Source organism: Sesamum indicum, linkage group LG11, assembly GCF_000512975.1.
Source record: "Sesamum indicum cultivar Zhongzhi No. 13 linkage group LG11, S_indicum_v1.0, whole genome shotgun sequence".
NCBI lineage: Eukaryota > Viridiplantae > Streptophyta > Magnoliopsida > Lamiales > Pedaliaceae > Sesamum > Sesamum indicum.
The window spans coordinates 457,912-475,927 of NC_026155.1; the positions used below are offsets into that span (position 1 = coordinate 457,912).

The window sequence follows — 18,016 nt, forward strand, 5'->3', positions numbered from 1 at the left end:
TGGAGTAAACCCTGGCAGATCTGCTTACAATTCTGGAAATTAGTTATTTGTAGATAATCTAGCTCGTTTATAACCGATTTATTTGGAACCACTTGGAGATATTTTAGGATGACGTGTACAAATGCATTAGCAAGCTATATGACGTTTCCTCCCAACTGTATGATGACGTGTCCGGTTGAAACGGGCTTATTTCTTGGGTCCGCCAGCTCAGTAAAGTAGCAGGTAAGCCTGAGAGTTTTTCTTCCCTACTGATGGGTTTTATCCGTCCTGCTGGTGGGCTCTTACCCATCGTGCCTGAGGGTCTTTCTTCCTTACTACTCGTCAGTAGGACGACTCCCGCTGAGCTTCTTGAATAATGTTGACCGATTGAATGACTCTAGCTGGAGAGTCATTTATGCTATGTTTTGTATTTCCGCAGGTTAGTATAAATATTGAACTGAAAAATACCCAATTTATTTGCTCTGTAATAATATACCCTTTAGGTGTTAGAGCAATACTAAGTAGGATAAACAAGTTTTATTAGCATTATGCTGAAAAAAAATGTACCAACAGAAGGTAGATAGGAACTGAAGTAAGTGCGTTAGTTGGTAGCTGTTTGCAATGCGAATATGCCAGCTGGTGATGATTGAGTTGGATGCGTGTGCCAACTAGTGGCGACTCATGTCACTACGTTTACCAACTGGTGGCAACTTATGTAAGTGTGTGCACCAACTACTTATGTAGAAGTGTGCACTAGCTGGTGGCGACTTATTAGGAGCGTGTGCTAGCTGGTGGCAGCTTACAAAAGTGCATGTGCCAGCTAGGAACGACTTATGTAAAAATATGCGACAGTTGGTGGCGACGGCTTATTTGGAGTCAGCTAGAAGCTGAAAATTGAGCCTGCAAGTAAAACAAGATAGGAAGCAAGAATTGTCTTTATTCATGTCAGATAATGCTTGATTACAAGGATAGCAAGTTGTAAATAAAGAGGAGGAATTTGAGGAATAAAACTTCCTAAGGTTATAAGCATTCCATGGTTGAAAAGCCTCATAGAGATCTTCTGCTTGCTCCTTGCTCTTGCAAGAGCTGTGATAGCGGGAGCGTTCTTCTTTATGCTTGTGCCTCTTTTCTTTTTCTACGTAATCCTTCAAGTAGCTGAATTGGATAAGCTTTCTATTCTTGCCTCAACTGGCGACACGGTTGGTGTCATGCCATACTCGTTGTGATACTTGCAAAATTACTTAGATTTCTGGAGTTGGGGACCTTTCTTTGAGCCTTTAGACCATTGTAAGGCGGGATACTAATCAATTACAATGAGTATTCTAGTTGGGCTGGTGATGAGCGGGGTGTAGTGCTTGTCCTATGGGTCACAAAAGTTGAGGTATCCTCTAGGCTCTCCCCTGCTCCTGCTGGAGGAGAATAACTCGTTCTCCCTCTGCCTATCGCGACTGCTCCTTCTCACCAGCCAGGTGTATTCTAGGTTCATATACTTTTTAGCCTGAGCTAACACATCTAGGTAGTCAATGGCTGGCTTCTTAGCTAGAGACTCAAAAAAGCAGCCTTCACAGAGTCCTTGGGTGAATGCACTGACTAGCACCTCCTGGTGAGCTGTTGGGACCTCAAGGATGGTTGTCTTGAAGTGCTGAACATAGGCCCTTAAAGTCTCGTTCTCTTCCTGCTTGATCCCGAAAAGGCTGTTAACTGATTTTTGATACTTCTTGCTGCTGGCGAATTTATGTTGGAAGAGGGAGCTAAATTCTACAAAAGATCTAACAGATTTAGCAAGAAATTGGTCGAACAATTGTTGGGCAGAATTCGTTAGTGTAGTAAGGAAATCACGACATTTAATGACATTAGTTTACCTATGCAGTGAGGCTGCATTTTTTAACTTACGGATATGTTCAGCTGGATCGGTGGTACCGTCATAAACAGGTACGTGGGAAGGTGCTCGAAAGTGAGCAGAAAGTTCTTTAGCCATAATGTGTTCGCCGAAAGGAATGCCCCGCTCAGTAGGCATGGTCTCCTTGGCCACCTGCTGGCGAAGTTCCACCGTCTCCTTCTTTAGGGATTGCCAGATACTAGGGGGCTAGTGTCCTGCTGCCTCCTTGCCTGCAAAACCAATAGGGATGGATCGATTCTCCTAGAGCCTAGTAGGAACCTGTTCGTAGATACATTGACTTTCTGGTGTTCCTCCTCTTTCCTGCTGGGAAGAGGGTCCTACTCCGCTGGCCTAAGAGCCATGGAGGGTTGAGTTTATGGTCTCCATGATGAACTGACAAAGCTGCTTACAGAAGAGCAAGTTTAGAACAATAGGTCCAACTGCTTGCTCAGGAGTGGGAGTTGGGACTGGAACATTAGCTTCTGGTGTTGTGTCTGGTCCAAGGATGTTGACATCTCCCACAACAGGATTTGTAAGTAAAATAACAAGCTCAAACATAGCAGGGAGGGAAGAGCTTCCCTCGTAGGATTCATGGCCACGTCCATTGTTGGAATTTACCATTTCTCACGCTAAAGCTTAAGTGCTCCCACAGACGGTGCTAATGATACATACTAGAAATTTAGCCACAGGACAAGGGTCCAAGGATCTTTAAAAAAATTCTAAGATTATCGAAGCATTAGCTCTGGAAAACAGAGGTTAACACTCTAATGCTTAAGTCGGTAACTATTTACGAAGAAATAAAAGAAAAAACTTGAAATAAAGTGAGAATAATGATGAAATATGATGTGAGAGTGATAAATATTCATGGATTGCAAACTATAGGGTTGAAATATGCTAAAAAACCGAGAGAGAATGGTGCAAGAAAAGAGAAAGTTGGAGGATGAATGTAATGTTGTTTGATGTTAACAGAAATTTGCACAGAACCTCTATTTATAGGCTTGTACAAAGTTGGATACAAAGTCAAATACTGAGTTCCACACTCCACTAGAAAGCTATTTGAGTTGGATGTCATACGAAACAAACCGTTGGTGATTTGGTTAAGTATTAGCTGAGATTGGGTTCTTAGCCGGTTGGGCAAGTATGCTTAACTGGTAGGCTTGACCCAATAATTTTAAGGGGTATCGATGATAATAATGCAAAAACTCAAGTGCTAAAATAATTTTTACTCATTTATAATTATAATAAATCTAAAAAGACCCGTCGTAATTTTTTCCCAATTGAACTGGGGAACAAGCAAGAAATTGGCATAGCAAATTTAGTTGCCAGACCTCATAAAGAGGCCTGCAACACGAAAAATAACTAATGGGCCAAAGAATAATCCCTAATCATAATTCTAATTTCCTAAACAAAATTTGGCCCAATCGTAGAAAATTCAAACAATTCAGCCCAAACCATTCAAGCCGAAAACCCAGACATGGCAGTTGCTTACTTCATCCGTAACACAGAGAAGCCCTCAGTGCCGCCAATAAAAATCGGACACGTATGTCAACGCTTCCCGGTAACACAAAACTTCTGTGCTACCTAGCTTCGGCTCCAACATTTTGGGCCTTGGCGCGATCCTTGCTGCAAAATCTTGGAGCCAAAGCTTCCCCCAAAATTTCAATTGAATCTGCCCATCCAAATATTTTGGATTATTTGGTTTGAAAATTAAATAAAAAAGAAAATCCCTTTATGCCTCCATTCATATACACACAAACAACCTACTCATACAATTCTCTTTTGGGATTTGGTCTGAATTTAGAGCAAATTTTCGATTATTTCTGTGATTCGTCAGAATTTCTCATTCGTTCTTCCTCCTTTCATGTATTTTTTTTTTTGGTTTTTAATTTTCCTTCCCGTGTGAAGATTTTGATCTGCATGTAAAATTCGTTTCGGAAAATCGAGTTCGAGGGTGAATTGTTTTCTCTGGTCTTTAGATTTTTTCGGTTTGAGTTCTTAATTCTTAATTAGGGCTGTATAGATAGTTCTAGGTCGTAGTTTGTTGTTAAATCTCAGTGAGTAATAATCGGGATTTATTTGAAGGGCATTTGGATAGATATCTATTTTGATATTTCCGGTGGGGATCGGGAATTAGGGTTTGTCTCGGTTTTGGGTTTTTTTGCGATGGGTGAATCTGATTGGTGACGAGGAGATGATCGGGAAACGGCCGAGGAAAGTTGGTGTGCCGAAACTTAAGCGTTGCTCAGCGGAGAAAGAAGAAATCATTGGTGGCGACGACGTTGAAGAATCATGCTCCACTGCTGTTGATTGTAAGACGATGAAGAAGCAAGCGACTCAGTGTTTTACAGTTCCTGTAGTTCAATTAGAAAGCGAGAACATTGATCGCTCAAGCTATTGCCCACCGACTGGGGTGTCATCATCATGCAACGGCAAAGCTATTTCCGTGGCTCAGAGGGTTTCTAAGAATAAGCCTCCATTGTTGAAGTCTTCCAGAGGGCGTAGGCAGGTTCTTCCTATGAAATTTAGCGACTCGGTTTTGCACTCGTGGAAGAAAGAAAAGTCAGAGTGTTCTGATGATTTGAAGAGCTGTTTAGCAGATAATAATGAATATGCTCAGAATGTGCCTCGTAATAAGAAGTTAAAAAGGGAAGAGTCGTCTGCATCTTATGATGACATATATTTAGTCAAGAAACCTCGAATTGAGAGGCCATTGGACTTCCGGTTGAAAAATATAATTTTAGAGCCCTATCCTAGTTCGCAGAGTTCAGTGATGTCAGTTAATGAAGGGAATTCTTGTGTTTCTCCCATGGTGGAAAGTGGTGGTAACATAAATGGACATGCAGGATCCAAAAAATCAGTGAAGGAGAAAGTGGTTGAAAAGAAGGCCGATTTTTATGAGCCTGGTGATTTTGTGATGGGAGATATAGTTTGGGCTAAATGTGGGAAGAATTTCCCTGCTTGGCCTGCTATTGTAATTGACCCCCTCTGGCAAGCTCCTGAGGCAGTACTGCGAGCTTGTGTTCCTGGCACTCTTTGTGTTATGTTCTACGGGTACTCCAGAAATGGACAAAGGGTAATTTCCTCTCATGACACTGGGGGTTATGCATGATTGTTTTACTTAGAAAGTTACACTATGTGGTGAACATTTTGTACATACATAGGGATATCTGAGAAATGCTATGAGCAACTGCAGCTGGTGCAACAGCTCAAGTTTTTGCACTTGCCAAGGATTACTGAAGGTCTTGGTCGGTTTTTTTTTTTTTTTTTGGGGGGCGGGGGGTTTAGTTCATGCACAGAGACATGTTTATCATGATGTCATTCAATACTGTGATTCTTTTCATAAGCAATGATATACAGGAGCTTGCCCTTTTTTCTGGCCTGTAAAGGTATCCGTATCTGATCTTGTTACTTTAAGCAGGATTATGCTTGGATAAAAGCGGGAATGGTTTTTCCTTTTCATGAATACATGGGCAGGTGAATATAGTGTTGAATTTTGTTTTAACTATGGTAAGTGAGGAAAGCAGGTATGTAAATTTGTTTGGTTTAGGTTTCAGGGGCAGACTAAGTTGTATGGTAGCAAGCCCAGTGATTTCCACCTGGCTATAGAGGAGGCAATTTTAGCAGAAAATGGCTACGCCGATTCAACCATGGAGACTGGCCAGGAAACATTGCCTGTCACAAATCATGGCAGTGCTGAAGCCACTGGTTCAAATCAGGAGTCAGAATGTACCATTCAGCAGGCAAGTCTCAATTGCTCTTGACTATTCTATTGTTGTAAGAACAGAAAATATCTGAATCTTGCTTGGTGATAGATGGTACATTTAAATTCTTACAGTTTCCATTAGAAATCAGTTATCAAGATTTTCTACGTCAAATTTTTGTGGTGAAGTGTCACCGCTAGGGTTACTCATTGTACATTTACATTAAATATCTAATGTTAAAAATGCTTTTTAAGGTTCCAAGGTATTGGGTGATTAATAGATTGAGCATAGTTTACTGAAGTAGACAGGTAGCAGTATATTTTTCAAATCATGCCTTACCTTTTCTTACCTTGTAAAATCTCCTGCTGCTTTGCAAATTCCAAGATGTCCCGGTCTGAAAATATTCTGAGTGGTTTGTCAAGTTCGTTGTGGACTGTGTTGCAGGATATTTTTGATACAAGAAAAGACACCCGAAGATGTGGCAGCTGTGGCTTGATATTTCCTTGCAGAATGGTGAAGAGAATGAAGGATACAACAGCCAAGGCTTATTTTTTGTGTGAACATTGTATTAAGGTTAGTCAATAGCGTATATTGGTTGCTATCTAGCTACAGATTCCTTATAGTTATTTTTGAATATATTTTTATTTGGAAAGTGCTATGGTTGCAGTTAAGGAAATCAAAACAATACTGTGGTGTTTGCAAGAAAATTTGGCATCATTCTGATGGTGGCAGTTGGGTGAGATTATCTGTATTTCTGATCTTTCTTTTTGTATGTCTATGTGTGTGCATGTGGCATGTTCTTGTCTACTTACTATTAATTGACTTATTCCCTTTTCACTTTGTGCAAACTATTTTTGTTAGGTATGTTGCGACAGTTGTGATGTTTGGGTCCATGCTGAATGTGCCGAAATTTCTACCAACCTTTTGAAGGTCTGCCTACAAATCTAATATATTAAGATGGATTTCATGCTATTCTGAAGTCTTGGCTTGCGACCAAGATATGATGTGTAACATTTGACATGTTAATGTTTGTAGGATCTGAAAAATGTTGATTACTTCTGCCCTGAATGCAAAGGAAAGCCGGCATCTGAATCATTTCCTTTGGATAAACGACAGCTTTATCTCAGGTACCCATTTTGCTGCACCTGTCATTTATCTAGTTATGTTTGTTGAAAGGACTTGCTGACTTGTGTTCATGCTGGTATGCACCAGGCCAGCTGAAAAACTTGCAAGCAAAATGCTGCCTGACAACATAACAGTTGTCTGCAACGGTGTGGAAGGGATTTATTATCCAAGTCTTCATTTGTAAGTTCTAAGTTCCATAAAAAAGGTTTTTATTTTTAATTTAGTGAGCTGGCCATCACAGTTTCTCTGCATTAATTAATAACTGTTCATGACATGGTAGCCTAAAGCATCCACATCCCGTGGCTTCCCTTTATGAAATTTCATGTTCATCTTTTATTATGATCTTAAAAGACTCATGTCATGTCAGTTGTACTTTAGTCCTTGTATACGGTTAAAGCTCATCATACACCCTGGATGAATTGTTAGACTACTGCAATTGATCTATTTATTTAGTCTTTTCCTCTTCTCACTCTCAGGGTTCAGTGTGTTTGTGGTTCATGTGGCACAAGGAAATATGGGCTCAGTGAGTGGGAACGACATACAGGATGCAGAGCGAAGAAATGGAAACATAGCGTAAAAGTGAAGGGGTCTAATATGCCACTTGAAAAATGGGTTTGTTACTGTACCCCCATATTCCAAATTTTGTCACTTCTCTGCTGTGTCATTTATCGTATGTTTAGTTGGTCTTTTGTTATCCATAAAGCTTTTGTCAATTACCATTGGTGGTCAGACAATGCTGAAAAAATGAAAGATCAACAAGTATGAAAATTTAGGTATATCCCCTTATATAATGCCTGGGGTCTTCCACCTTTTTCTACTGCTCCATTGTTGCCTGAGTTTAACATTCTTGGTATTCCTGGCCATTCTCTTAACAGAAATTGTAAAAGGCTCTTGTATATCCAACGTCAAATGGCTGAAGTATATTCATAATTCATGGAATTTAAGTTCTTAATTCTGTCTACTAAAAACAGTGTGGTGCAGATGACAGAGTACAACGTGCACTGCTTCAATCCTATGCGGTTGGATAAGAAGCAGCTTTTTGCTTTTCTGAAAGGTTGTAGCTTGGGCTGCTTTAGTGCACCACATTTATTTTTTCTTTATGAAACATTTGCCATTTGTAAAGTACATGAGATACAATATCTTACTAGTCTAACTTTGACAGAAAACTACAAACCTGTTCATGCGAAGTGGACCACAGAACGATGTGCTATTTGTAGATGGGTTGAAGACTGGGACTACAACAAAATAATAATATGCAACAGGTGTGAAATTCTGCAGTCACATTTGTGTAGCTCATAGACTCCTCGGGGATGATCTTTCCTGTTATTCTAAGATGTTACTTTGTGGTTCAGATGTCAAATAGCAGTACATCAAGAATGCTATGGAGTAAGGAACACACAGGATTTTGCTTCGTGGGTTTGCCGGGCATGTGAAACCCCAGAAGTTGAGAGGGAATGTTGTCTGTGTCCTGTCAAAGGCATGTCACTTGACATAGCTTGATTTTTCCTGAGTTAAGATGATATATGGTTTATTGTTTTCCTTGATTCTTCTAACTGAAAACTGCATTTTCAGGAGGTGCATTAAAGCCAACTGATGTAGAATCTCTATGGGTTCATGTTACGTGTGCGTGGTTCCGGCCAGAAATTGCTTTCTCAAATGCAGAGAAAATGGAGCCTGCTGTTGGACTTTTTAGAATTCCACCAAGCTCATTCACTAAGGTAGAATCTTTCAGAGGATCGACATATTGTTGATTAGCTCTAGAATCTTTTCGTTGCTCTTTCGGAAGGCCCTCTTGAAAATGTGTGGAACTGATTAAATGACTAGTATTAGGGTAGTATTCAGAATTGTATAATTTATAGAAGAACACTTAAGAATTATATTTTCATCATGCTTTCTTTTTAGTAACTCTGCATCTGCTGCAAATTTACTTCTCATCCATATAACTGAAGTGTGTTTCGTTTTCTTGCCATTAGTTAAATATTTCATTGTTTTCATCTGAAATGGTCTTTTGCTGTATTTTTTTCTTAAATTGTTTTGATTGTAAATATGCAGGCATGCGTTATTTGCAAGCAGATTCATGGTTCTTGCATGCAATGTTGCAAGTGTGCCACCTATTTCCATGCTACGTGTGCATCTCGTGCCGGATATTGCATGGAAGTAAGTTGATTTTTTTCTTTCCACTATTTGTTAACACTGACATCCTCTTGACCATGTATATCTACCCATATACATCTTTAAGTCCTTGTAGCTACTTTAGGGATCTTCCTAGAGTTGCTTTGTGGATCTCTTGTGTAATTTTTGGATTATTTCCACCTTGATCAGTAAGTGGAACTGACCTGAAAAGACAATCTTGAGCCCAAGTTATAGGTTTGATCTATAATGTAATTTAATTGATCAGGGTGCTGGGAGGATACATTTTGATAACTCTGCTACATCGTGTTTCACTCCTTCGCATATTGAAGGAAATTGATTTTCTGGATGGCAGAGATAGCTCCATGTAGAAAGGGTAAAAAAGATTTAGAATCTCCTTCCTGTGATGTTCTAGGATAAAAGGCATTAGTGGATTTCTTGCTCAAAAACTGAATCGAAGATCTAAAATGAACTGTACGTAACAGCTCCACTGTGACTGGTCCATAAATTTGATTATTTTTCAGAGAATTGAAGAAAGCTTGGGGAAGGTCATTTGGTTACTGAGTGATTTTGAGGAAAATAATATCTTGCAGTATATGGAAGTGAGTTGAACAGAAAGCATTATTCATTCCAATGTTGGGAGTGAACCAAGAATTAACGACATTTTCTTTCAGTATCATGTGTATCGATAGATAAAAGACTGAAGAAAGCTTGGAAAAGGTCATTTGCTAGAGTTATCTTGAGGAAAATTGTATCTTGGAGTAATGTATGGAAGTAAGTCGAACAGAAAGCATTATTATTCATTTATTCCAATGTTGGAAATGAATAAGTAATTAATGAAAATTTCTTTTCGTATCATGTATATCAATAGAAAAACAAATGCGATTGAAGTTTGGTTCCTATTGATGGTAATGTGAGACAAGTGAGATAATTTCTTGTGTATGAATGTAAAATATGGTTGATTTCAGCAGACTTAGCTTCTTAATTGGTCGGGGTAATTTTGTTTTGTTATGCTAGAAAAGAAAGAAATCAACTTTTAGTAATATGCTTTTCCTCTGGGGTCCTTTTTTATAATTCTCTATTCTGTATATAAAAGCACACTGTCAGACAGATGGTTGCTGTTTTAGTTCTTTCTTTGTCTTTTTTTCTTGGGTGATTGCTTTTTGAGTAATTTACCTTAAATCCAGTTGCATTGCTTGGAGAAGAATGGGATGCAGATAACCAAATGGATATCGTACTGTGCTGTTCACAGGTATGGTTAAGTGCCACACTGTTTTTGTTCGGACCTATCCGCACACATCCTCATGCATCTTTATAATCGTGTGTTCATGTGTTCAATATGAATTTACACAATTTCATGTAGAAATATGTGCTGTCAATTGTATGCACCTCTTGTGTGTGTATATTGGAAAGACACACCATATATGTGTAACAAATACACACATGCGCGTACATTATGTTGATGCATGTGACGTGTGTTCCATATGTGTTTTTGCAAGTAAGATTCAGTTAGAAGAAAAGTGATCAGTTTGTATTATTAGTAAACCTAGATTAGGCAGGAGGATCTAATATACGCACCATGAATGATTAAGGACATGAATTATTGTGATTTTTGTTTTTAGGACAAATCTAATGCATGCTAGGGATCGATTTGTCAACTTCAAACTTCATGAAAGTTAGTCAGAGGTTGTTGCTTGCATCAACTACAGTTGTAAATGATAGCCAATTTTCTAGAGAAAAGACTACTGTCTCCTTTTCATTGTTTTGACGTTCCTTTTAGATCAAGAGCTTATACTTGTTATGTGGCCGGTTTTCTAAATATACAATGTTGTCTCAGGATACCTAGCTCAGAGAATGTACTCGTGATTCAGACACCACATGGCGTTTTCTCTAACAGAAGTTTGCTCCAAAGCCAGTATCAAGAACAATGCTTGAGAGGTTCAAGGCTCATCTCATCAAGGACTGCTGAATGCTCTGATTCATCTCCTGCTGATACAGATGAATTTGAAGCAATGTCTGCTGCGAGGTGCCGCATTTATAAGCCTTCAAAAGTGAAGGTAGTGTGATCATGCACCTGTCCTGTGCAAAATATTTGCCCTGGACCGTTAGGAGAATATTTATGTTTACTCAAGGTTATATGTATCACTTTTTCTTGTCTCACCATGCTTATTTGCTCTCAATAGAAAATTGGACAAGAGTCAGTATTTCACCGCGTGATGGGGCCTAGTCACCACTCTCTACATGATATAGATCGTTTAACTTCACATGACAAAGTAATTTGTTTCCTTCATATTGTGTTCTGTAACAAAAATAATTTTCTGGCTTTGAGTAATTTCTTTTTTGTCAAGACTTATTTAACTTATTTGCTTGCTCCTCTTCTGTCATTGTTAAGGCTCTTGATGAGGCAAAAGCATTTTCAACATTCAGAGAACGGCTAGAGCATTTAAAGGTGAATAACTCTTTTCTGCATGTCTCATATATCATTTATGCATTTTGGTTTTATCGCTCATCTGTCCTGTCTCCCAACCCGGCCAGCCCCACCCCCAACCCCTGTAGAAATATTCTGTAATTTCTCATATATTTATTGACAAGTGTACTTTTTTTATGCTTCAGAGGACCGAAATATATCGGGTTTGTTTTGGTAAATCAAGGATACATGGATGGGGCCTCTTTGCTAGGCAAAGCATTCAAGAAGGAGAAATGGTAGTATTTTAAATCCTCTTGTTTTTCTATTAACAATATAGAATACATGGGCGCAACCGCGTTCCCATACTTCTTGTTTATGATGCTGCCATGCTACCTTCCTCACCTCACTAGTCAATTTCTGCTCTTCTCCAGGTTGTTGAATATCGTGGTGAGCAGGTGAGACGTAGCGTCGCTGACCTAAGGGAGGCACGTTATAGATCGGAGGGCAAAGATTGCTATGTGAGTCTATTCTTCATCGCTCTCTAGTTATATGCAAATATGTCTGGACATCTGGTGCATATGTATGAGCTGACTTGTTAATTTTTGAAGAGCTAGAGATTCATATGTCTATTCTTGTTTTTGTCTTCCTGGGTTCATTCATCTAAAGTGGATGTTGGGGACATAAGATTCTTTTCCTGTATATGGACCACAATAATCAGTCTTTATGAAGTAAAAGGATGCAAAATAAAGTTAATTGTTCTGATTCCAGATGCTGCTATCATGTTGTGCTAGCTTTACATTGATTTCACTCAACTATTCTGTATGTGCCTCTGAGCATGTTATAAATGTCTGATGTAATGCATTATCCAGCTTTTTAAGATCAGTGAGGAAGTGGTCATTGATGCGACAAATAAGGGGAACATAGCTCGCCTCATTAATCATTCGGTATGCTCTTCTTCTATGTTCTATTTGAGATTTCTTTTATGGTTATATTCATATTTATCTTGGATCACAATTGTATTAATACTGCATTTTCTCAGCACGCCTGGGGAATTATAGTGCTCAGCATTATCTTGATCTTATGACACACTTCACTACTTATCTGCCTAATGTTGGATGAAATGTGGAAACATGAGAATGGTTTTCTTTTGGAATTCTTCCTTGTATGATACTCTTGTGACAATTTATAAACTCGTGGACGTGATGCAGTGCATGCCTAACTGTTATGCGAGGATTATGAGTATGGGTGAAGAAGAGAGCCGGATAGTTCTTATAGCTAAAACCAATGTTTCAGCTGGCGATGAGCTAACGTATGAATACTTCTCTTTGTCCTTAACCATGCCACTGATCCCCTTCCAAGGCAGGAATATGATATTTAATCTAATATTACTAACTCTTTCCTGCATTGTCTAACAGGTACGACTACTTGTTTGATCCTGATGAGCGTGAGGAGGTTAAAGTCCCTTGCTTGTGTAATTCTCCCAACTGCAGGAAATTTTTGAACTAAAAATCAACTTTTGTATAGCTGCTGAGACTGACAGGACTGACCCTTTTCTCATAGAAGAGTATTGGTGACTTTACAGCAGTAGTTGTTTTTATAGTTTCCATTTTCCAAAGTTGTAATTGCCATATAATGTCCATTATTTTGCAATTGTAATGCATTAACAAATAAATGATCAATTCATGAGCTATGTGCCGTCTGCCAATTTTTTCTTTCCTTATTTAGTTATAGACATAACTGTGAGTGTTGCTTTTTCATCTGCCCCTAGAAGTGAACTAACAGACTAACCAATTGGTTTATTTACCAGTGAGAATTTACAGAGACCTTCATTGAGAAGGATTGGTGGTTTTCTTTTTCCTTCTTTATTACGTGAGGTCATGTGATATGCTGTATTGACTCACGGCTCATATATATGTTTGTACAAGAATCTATTTATTTATTTTTATAATATGCAAGATGTATTTATTATTTAGTATATTATGTCCCAAAAATTTCACCCGGGTTATATTTTCTCAATTTTTTTTTACTTTTAAGTTACATTTGAGTCTTAAATTTTTTATGGGAAACATGATTCGCCAGTTGCATTTACCACCAATTTGCAAGAGAAATGAAGGTAATAATTGCATGGACAACTCTTTTCGTATGAAATGGTGGTTGAGAATTTGTGTTCATCCCTCCGACAAACCAAACATGACGAATCATCAGAAACAAACAACATCGGTGCTGATAAATCAAGGTAATTATTTCTTACAACTAGTCCTTAACTTTAGTAAACTGGAATGATGCCAACACGACACTAATTGTAGTTTCTTGTTCCTTAGGGGAGTCTACAAGACAAACATACATCTCCACTGCACTAATCTTGCACCCAATTGACATGGGACTTTGTTCAAAATTGCTGCTGTTAACTTTCTTGAGTATTTCTGTTATCCATGGGGGGGCTCATTGTCCATCTTCTTACTGTGGAAAGAGCACATTAAGCATACACTATCCATTCAGATTAGACAACCAAATCTCCACAACTGATTGCGCCTATGTCAATCTGACTTGCAACATGACTCAGAGCACAACCATTGTTAACCTTGAGAATTCAGGTGATTTCTACGTGCAAAATATCGACTATATTGAAAGATACATACAACTCTCTGACCCTGGCAATTGCCTCACCAGAAGGCTTATGAACTTCAGCCTTGCATCTTCTCCTTTCAAGGCGGAAAACGTCAATAATTACGCCTTTTACATCTGTCCTTTGGATCCCCAGGTTTTGAGTCATCATGTTTACCCTATCGGCTGCTTGAGCAACACCACTAATATAACGATAGCCACTCGTCAACTGCCAAGAGAATTCCTGGAAGGCACTTATGGCTGCAGGCATATTGGCACTTGGCAAATTCCAGTTACTCCTGACCAGCTTGATTATGATGGATACTATGATGAAGTTTTCTTGTTCTTGACATGGGATGTTGTTGCGTGCAAAGAGTGTGAAGGAAGTGGTGATCAAAAATCAGGTAAGGAATTCTCTTGAGTCTTCATGGTGTCTAAATATCATGTTTTTCAGAAATGCAGGCCTATAACTATTCCGTGTCTAATCTGAAAAGGGATGTAATCATCGTTTTACCTAACCTTCGAACTTTTTCTGCAGATGAATCGGGAGCTAAGTCACTAACCAAAATAGTTGCAATGGCCTCAAGTTTGCCAGTTCTTATTATTACTGCCTTTAGCTGCTTCTCAGTTTTTTGCTTGCATTTATTGAGGATGATCAGAGAAAAATACGAAGCTGATTCAGCTTCAGCAGCAGCAGCAACTTCGACCACCACGCCAACTCCTCAAACCACCATGGTCACCATTATGCCACTCCCATCCACCACTAGTAACACCGGTCTCGACGAGTCCAAAATTATGGCATGTACAGAAATAATTGTTCTTAGTGACAGTGGTGAAACCATCCCAAGTGGTAATAACAACACATGCTCGATATGCTTAGAAAACTACTGTGAGAAAGAGACAATACGGATCATAAGTAAATGTGGCCATTGCTTTCATGCTACCTGCATTCAGCAATGGTTAGGAAAGAACAGCACTTGTCCTGTCTGCAGGACTTCTCTTTCTGATGTTGTCTTGTAACACAATTCAAATTTTCAGTAACTCCTGGTGTAATTTTTCAGAAAGAGTTATACTAATGACTTATCCACTTTTGTGCAAGTTGGTCGTTTGAAAGTACTCGTGTGCAAAAACGTAACCATACAATTTGAAGGTGAAATAATTACGTGGTTCGACCAAATAAGACACAAGAAAAATGTTTCACTTTTCTAGTATAAGAGTACCATGAATGTAGATCTGCAACTCATAGAGATTTCTTAATTCTTTCGTTCTTGTAACTCTTGCAAACAAATAAGAAGTTTGGCTACTTAATCATACACTATAGATTCTTAAGGTCAGGCTATCAGACTCAGTTTTCATTCAAGAATTAGAGCTTTATGGGAGCCCCCATGAGAACGTTATAAGCAGCTTTCCATGAACATTACAAGCTGTGCTGTTATCATCGTTTCCATCATTTAGCAGCCATACGAGTACATGACTCGACAGCAAATCACATTAAATTACCTACTGAATAAGAATACAGAAGTTCGTCACATAAACTATAAGTTTTTCTTTAATTTGTTGCCTTGGTGCAATTGATATTACTTCCATGCATTCACGGTGCATTCTACACGTACCATAAAGTGAAAAGGACAAAGAGAAATTATAAAAAACTTCCATGCATAGAAAATGCAGCACGTTGGTTACTCTTGCTTCAACAGCCAACACATTGTTAAAATCGATGGAATGAAAAGATCTATGCTAAGCACTCTCCTGGAGTATTAGATAAAACCCTCTCAAATAGTTATATCTTTGGACAACTCAAGGGAATAACCACAAATCACTGTTCTTGACAACACAAGCTCAAAGAATGCAAACAAATTTTCTCAGTAGTTTCTTGTTCCTGATGATATGCACAAGGAATAAGTGGAAGAACAGTTATTTCACAACCTTATTTATACATGTATCCTTCTAATTGAAGTCCCTCTACATTCCCCTACTTCAGAAACATGGGAGTTATTGAAATTCTTTTCCTTCTTATCACAATCTTCTCCACTGTCCATGCTGGTAATGAGAATATTTGTCCTACTTCATACTGTGACAGCCTCCCCATAAAGTTTCCTTTCAAAGTAAAAACCGAACAGACCCAAGATGGCTGTAACTATATCAATCTCACTTGCAATGCAACTCTAGATCCTATTGGGACAGCCCTTGCAACTCTTCCTTATGCTGGAGATTTCTATGTACGTTTCATAGCGTACTATAGTAAGTACATACAACTCTATGATCCTGGAAAGTGCCTTATAGGACGGCTGATGAAGTTGAACCTCTCGTCGTCTCCATTTACTGCCATTGCTCATGAGACCTACAAGTTTTACACATGTCCTTTCGACTCGGACATAATAAACTTATTTGTTTACCCAATTGATTGCCTTAGCAACGCCACGAATGTCACAGTTGCTACTGCTTTTGTTTCATCGGAAGACATGTTAGATTATGGTTGCCAGCTTATTGGCAGTTGGCTGCTCCCCGTTTTATTGCCAGGTCAGTTTGAATTCGAAGGAATTTATGGTGATCTTTACTTGACGTGGAACTCCATTAGTTGCTTAGCTTGTGAAGATCAAAATGATCCCCCGGTACATAAAGGTAAAACATTCCAGTTCATGATTTCTGGCTTGCTTTTTACTACACTTTCTTCCAATCATTGACCAGCACATCATCATCATCAATATCACTTTCTATTTCATTACTGAAACAGTGCATAAGAAAAGAGAATGAATACGTAAAATGTCTATTAGGCCTCTGGATCATTTATCTCTGGAGAAACTTTCTGTTCTATGTTGAATATCTGTTCTTCAATTTCTTCTTTTCTCATACTTCAGGTATTGCTGTTATCTTAAACATAAGCATGTTTAACTTGCAGATAAAAAACACAAGGGTAACTTGTGGACCCAGTTTGTTAATTCACCCTATTGCGTTCCATCCTTTGTGACAATGGCCATAATATTTGTAATCTGTTTGTTGAGCCTCACACACTCGCTAGCTGGGACAAATGAGACCAATTCCAGCTCGCCCACGGCAGATGTACTTCCGGTATCTGCCACAGACACTGCAGCAGCAGCACCACCACGCGCCACGAATGGAGGAATGGATGAATTCAAAATCAGTGCTTGCACAGAGTTGGTGGCTCTTGGTGAAAGCAGAACAAATTCAGAACCTGATTCTAATACCTGTCCTATATGCTTAGATAGCTATTATCCAAAAGAGATGATAAGATGCATTGCGAAATGTGATCATTGCTTCCATGCAGAGTGTATTGAACTGTGGTTAAGAAATAGCAGAACCTGTCCGGTTTGCAGAACAATCCTTTCTGACAGCGACTTATAACAATGTTTCACGACCGGATTTTTTATCTTTTACATTGTTTCTTTTGTGCCAGCTACAAGCATACCTAAGCATGATGAAAAATATCCAAGAAAACTCCAATTCATTACTTCTCTTTTTGGTTTAGATACCTTCTACTATCTGTTATATTGCAATACTTGTTTACATAATTATTTGAAGAATCCAACAAACTAGAATTGAAGTGTAGAACACTGCAAATGATTCATGAATCTTTCACTTATATAAAAACAATTTTAGCTTTCAGCCCTCACAAAGCTGCATATTCATTCAAGTTTGGGATAATTCTGTATGGAAATGACTGAAAGAAAAATATTATCGTCAACAAACACCACATCCTGCAACATATAGTGAAGTGAAAGCCGTAATCTTTGTTCTGAACCCTTCAACAGTAGCTAAGTCAGTCTATTTTCAAGAAACTGATCACCTTCCTGATGCTCTCACAGTTATGCAGAGATTCAAAATAAAGCCAACAAAAACAGAAGCCTCTGAGTATTATGGTCTGATGATTTCTACTTTTCTACATAGCAGCAACTATATGCCCTTCAGCTGGCACAACCAAAATTAAGCTTTCTTTTGAGTTTCTCCTTCACGAATAACTGATCAGAACTTACAACCTCAATGGGACTTTTCCTTTTGTTTAATCCAGCATAAAAAATTACTTGAGGATTGTTTTGAGTCAAGGGCTTTTAGTTCATGTTCCTTGTTCTACATACAACCACAGGAACCAGTTTCATTTCCTCAACATCATTCAACTGGCCTATGTTACAAGTGAACTTCTTGCAAATCACTTTCTTATCGCATAGACTTAGG

General features: G+C 38.6%; 3 protein-coding genes across 4 annotated transcripts; all 3 read left to right on the top strand.

Moving 5' to 3' along the window:
- Window positions 3,449-12,926, top strand: LOC105173084 (histone-lysine N-methyltransferase ATX3). Its single transcript, XM_011094734.2, has 23 exons — window positions 3,449-4,931; window positions 5,277-5,332; window positions 5,406-5,598; window positions 6,004-6,132; window positions 6,227-6,295; window positions 6,421-6,489; window positions 6,595-6,686; window positions 6,772-6,864; window positions 7,161-7,296; window positions 7,666-7,738; window positions 7,847-7,946; window positions 8,037-8,161; window positions 8,257-8,402; window positions 8,737-8,841; window positions 10,002-10,066; window positions 10,652-10,871; window positions 10,998-11,087; window positions 11,207-11,263; window positions 11,428-11,517; window positions 11,653-11,739; window positions 12,091-12,165; window positions 12,430-12,530; window positions 12,637-12,926. Exons 1-23 carry the CDS (start codon window positions 4,050-4,052, stop codon window positions 12,725-12,727), a joined length of 3,144 nt encoding a protein of 1,047 aa, XP_011093036.1. The 5' UTR covers window positions 3,449-4,049; the 3' UTR covers window positions 12,728-12,926.
- Window positions 13,149-14,910, top strand: LOC105173136 (RING-H2 finger protein ATL20-like). 2 transcript variants are annotated; one of them, XM_011094797.2, is made up of 3 exons: window positions 13,149-13,457; window positions 13,543-14,229; window positions 14,364-14,910. In XM_011094797.2, exons 1-3 carry the CDS (start codon window positions 13,178-13,180, stop codon window positions 14,843-14,845), a joined length of 1,449 nt encoding a protein of 482 aa, XP_011093099.2. In that variant the 5' UTR covers window positions 13,149-13,177; the 3' UTR covers window positions 14,846-14,910. The 2 variants fall into 2 exon arrangements, with proteins under 2 accessions (XP_011093099.2, XP_020553385.1); XM_020697726.1 differs by lacking the exon at window positions 13,149-13,457 and having other exon boundaries at window positions 13,478-14,229.
- On the top strand, window positions 15,747-17,276 carry LOC105173137 (RING-H2 finger protein ATL20-like). The gene is made up of 2 exons (XM_011094798.2): window positions 15,747-16,447; window positions 16,725-17,276. The coding sequence occupies exons 1-2, from the start codon at window positions 15,811-15,813 to the stop codon at window positions 17,186-17,188; spliced, it is 1,101 nt and encodes a 366-aa protein (XP_011093100.1). The 5' UTR covers window positions 15,747-15,810; the 3' UTR covers window positions 17,189-17,276.

Bases quoted from the DNA above. Each gene is read 5' to 3' on its own strand.
- LOC105173136 (XM_011094797.2), top strand. From the start codon at position 13,178: ATGTATTTATTATTTAGTATATTATGTCCCAAAAATTTCACCCGGGTT. The intron at 13,458-13,542 runs GTAATTATTTCT...CTTGTTCCTTAG, and splicing joins ATCGGTGCTGATAAATCAAG to GGGAGTCTACAAGACAAACA. The intron at 14,230-14,363 runs GTAAGGAATTCT...CTTTTTCTGCAG, and splicing joins AAGTGGTGATCAAAAATCAG to ATGAATCGGGAGCTAAGTCA.
- LOC105173137 (XM_011094798.2), top strand. From the start codon at position 15,811: ATGGGAGTTATTGAAATTCTTTTCCTTCTTATCACAATCTTCTCCACT. The intron at 16,448-16,724 runs GTAAAACATTCC...TTTAACTTGCAG, and splicing joins TGATCCCCCGGTACATAAAG to ATAAAAAACACAAGGGTAAC.
- LOC105173084 (XM_011094734.2), top strand. From the start codon at position 4,050: ATGATCGGGAAACGGCCGAGGAAAGTTGGTGTGCCGAAACTTAAGCGT. The intron at 6,296-6,420 runs GTGAGATTATCT...TATTTTTGTTAG, and splicing joins ATTCTGATGGTGGCAGTTGG to GTATGTTGCGACAGTTGTGA. The intron at 6,687-6,771 runs GTACCCATTTTG...GGTATGCACCAG, and splicing joins AAACGACAGCTTTATCTCAG to GCCAGCTGAAAAACTTGCAA.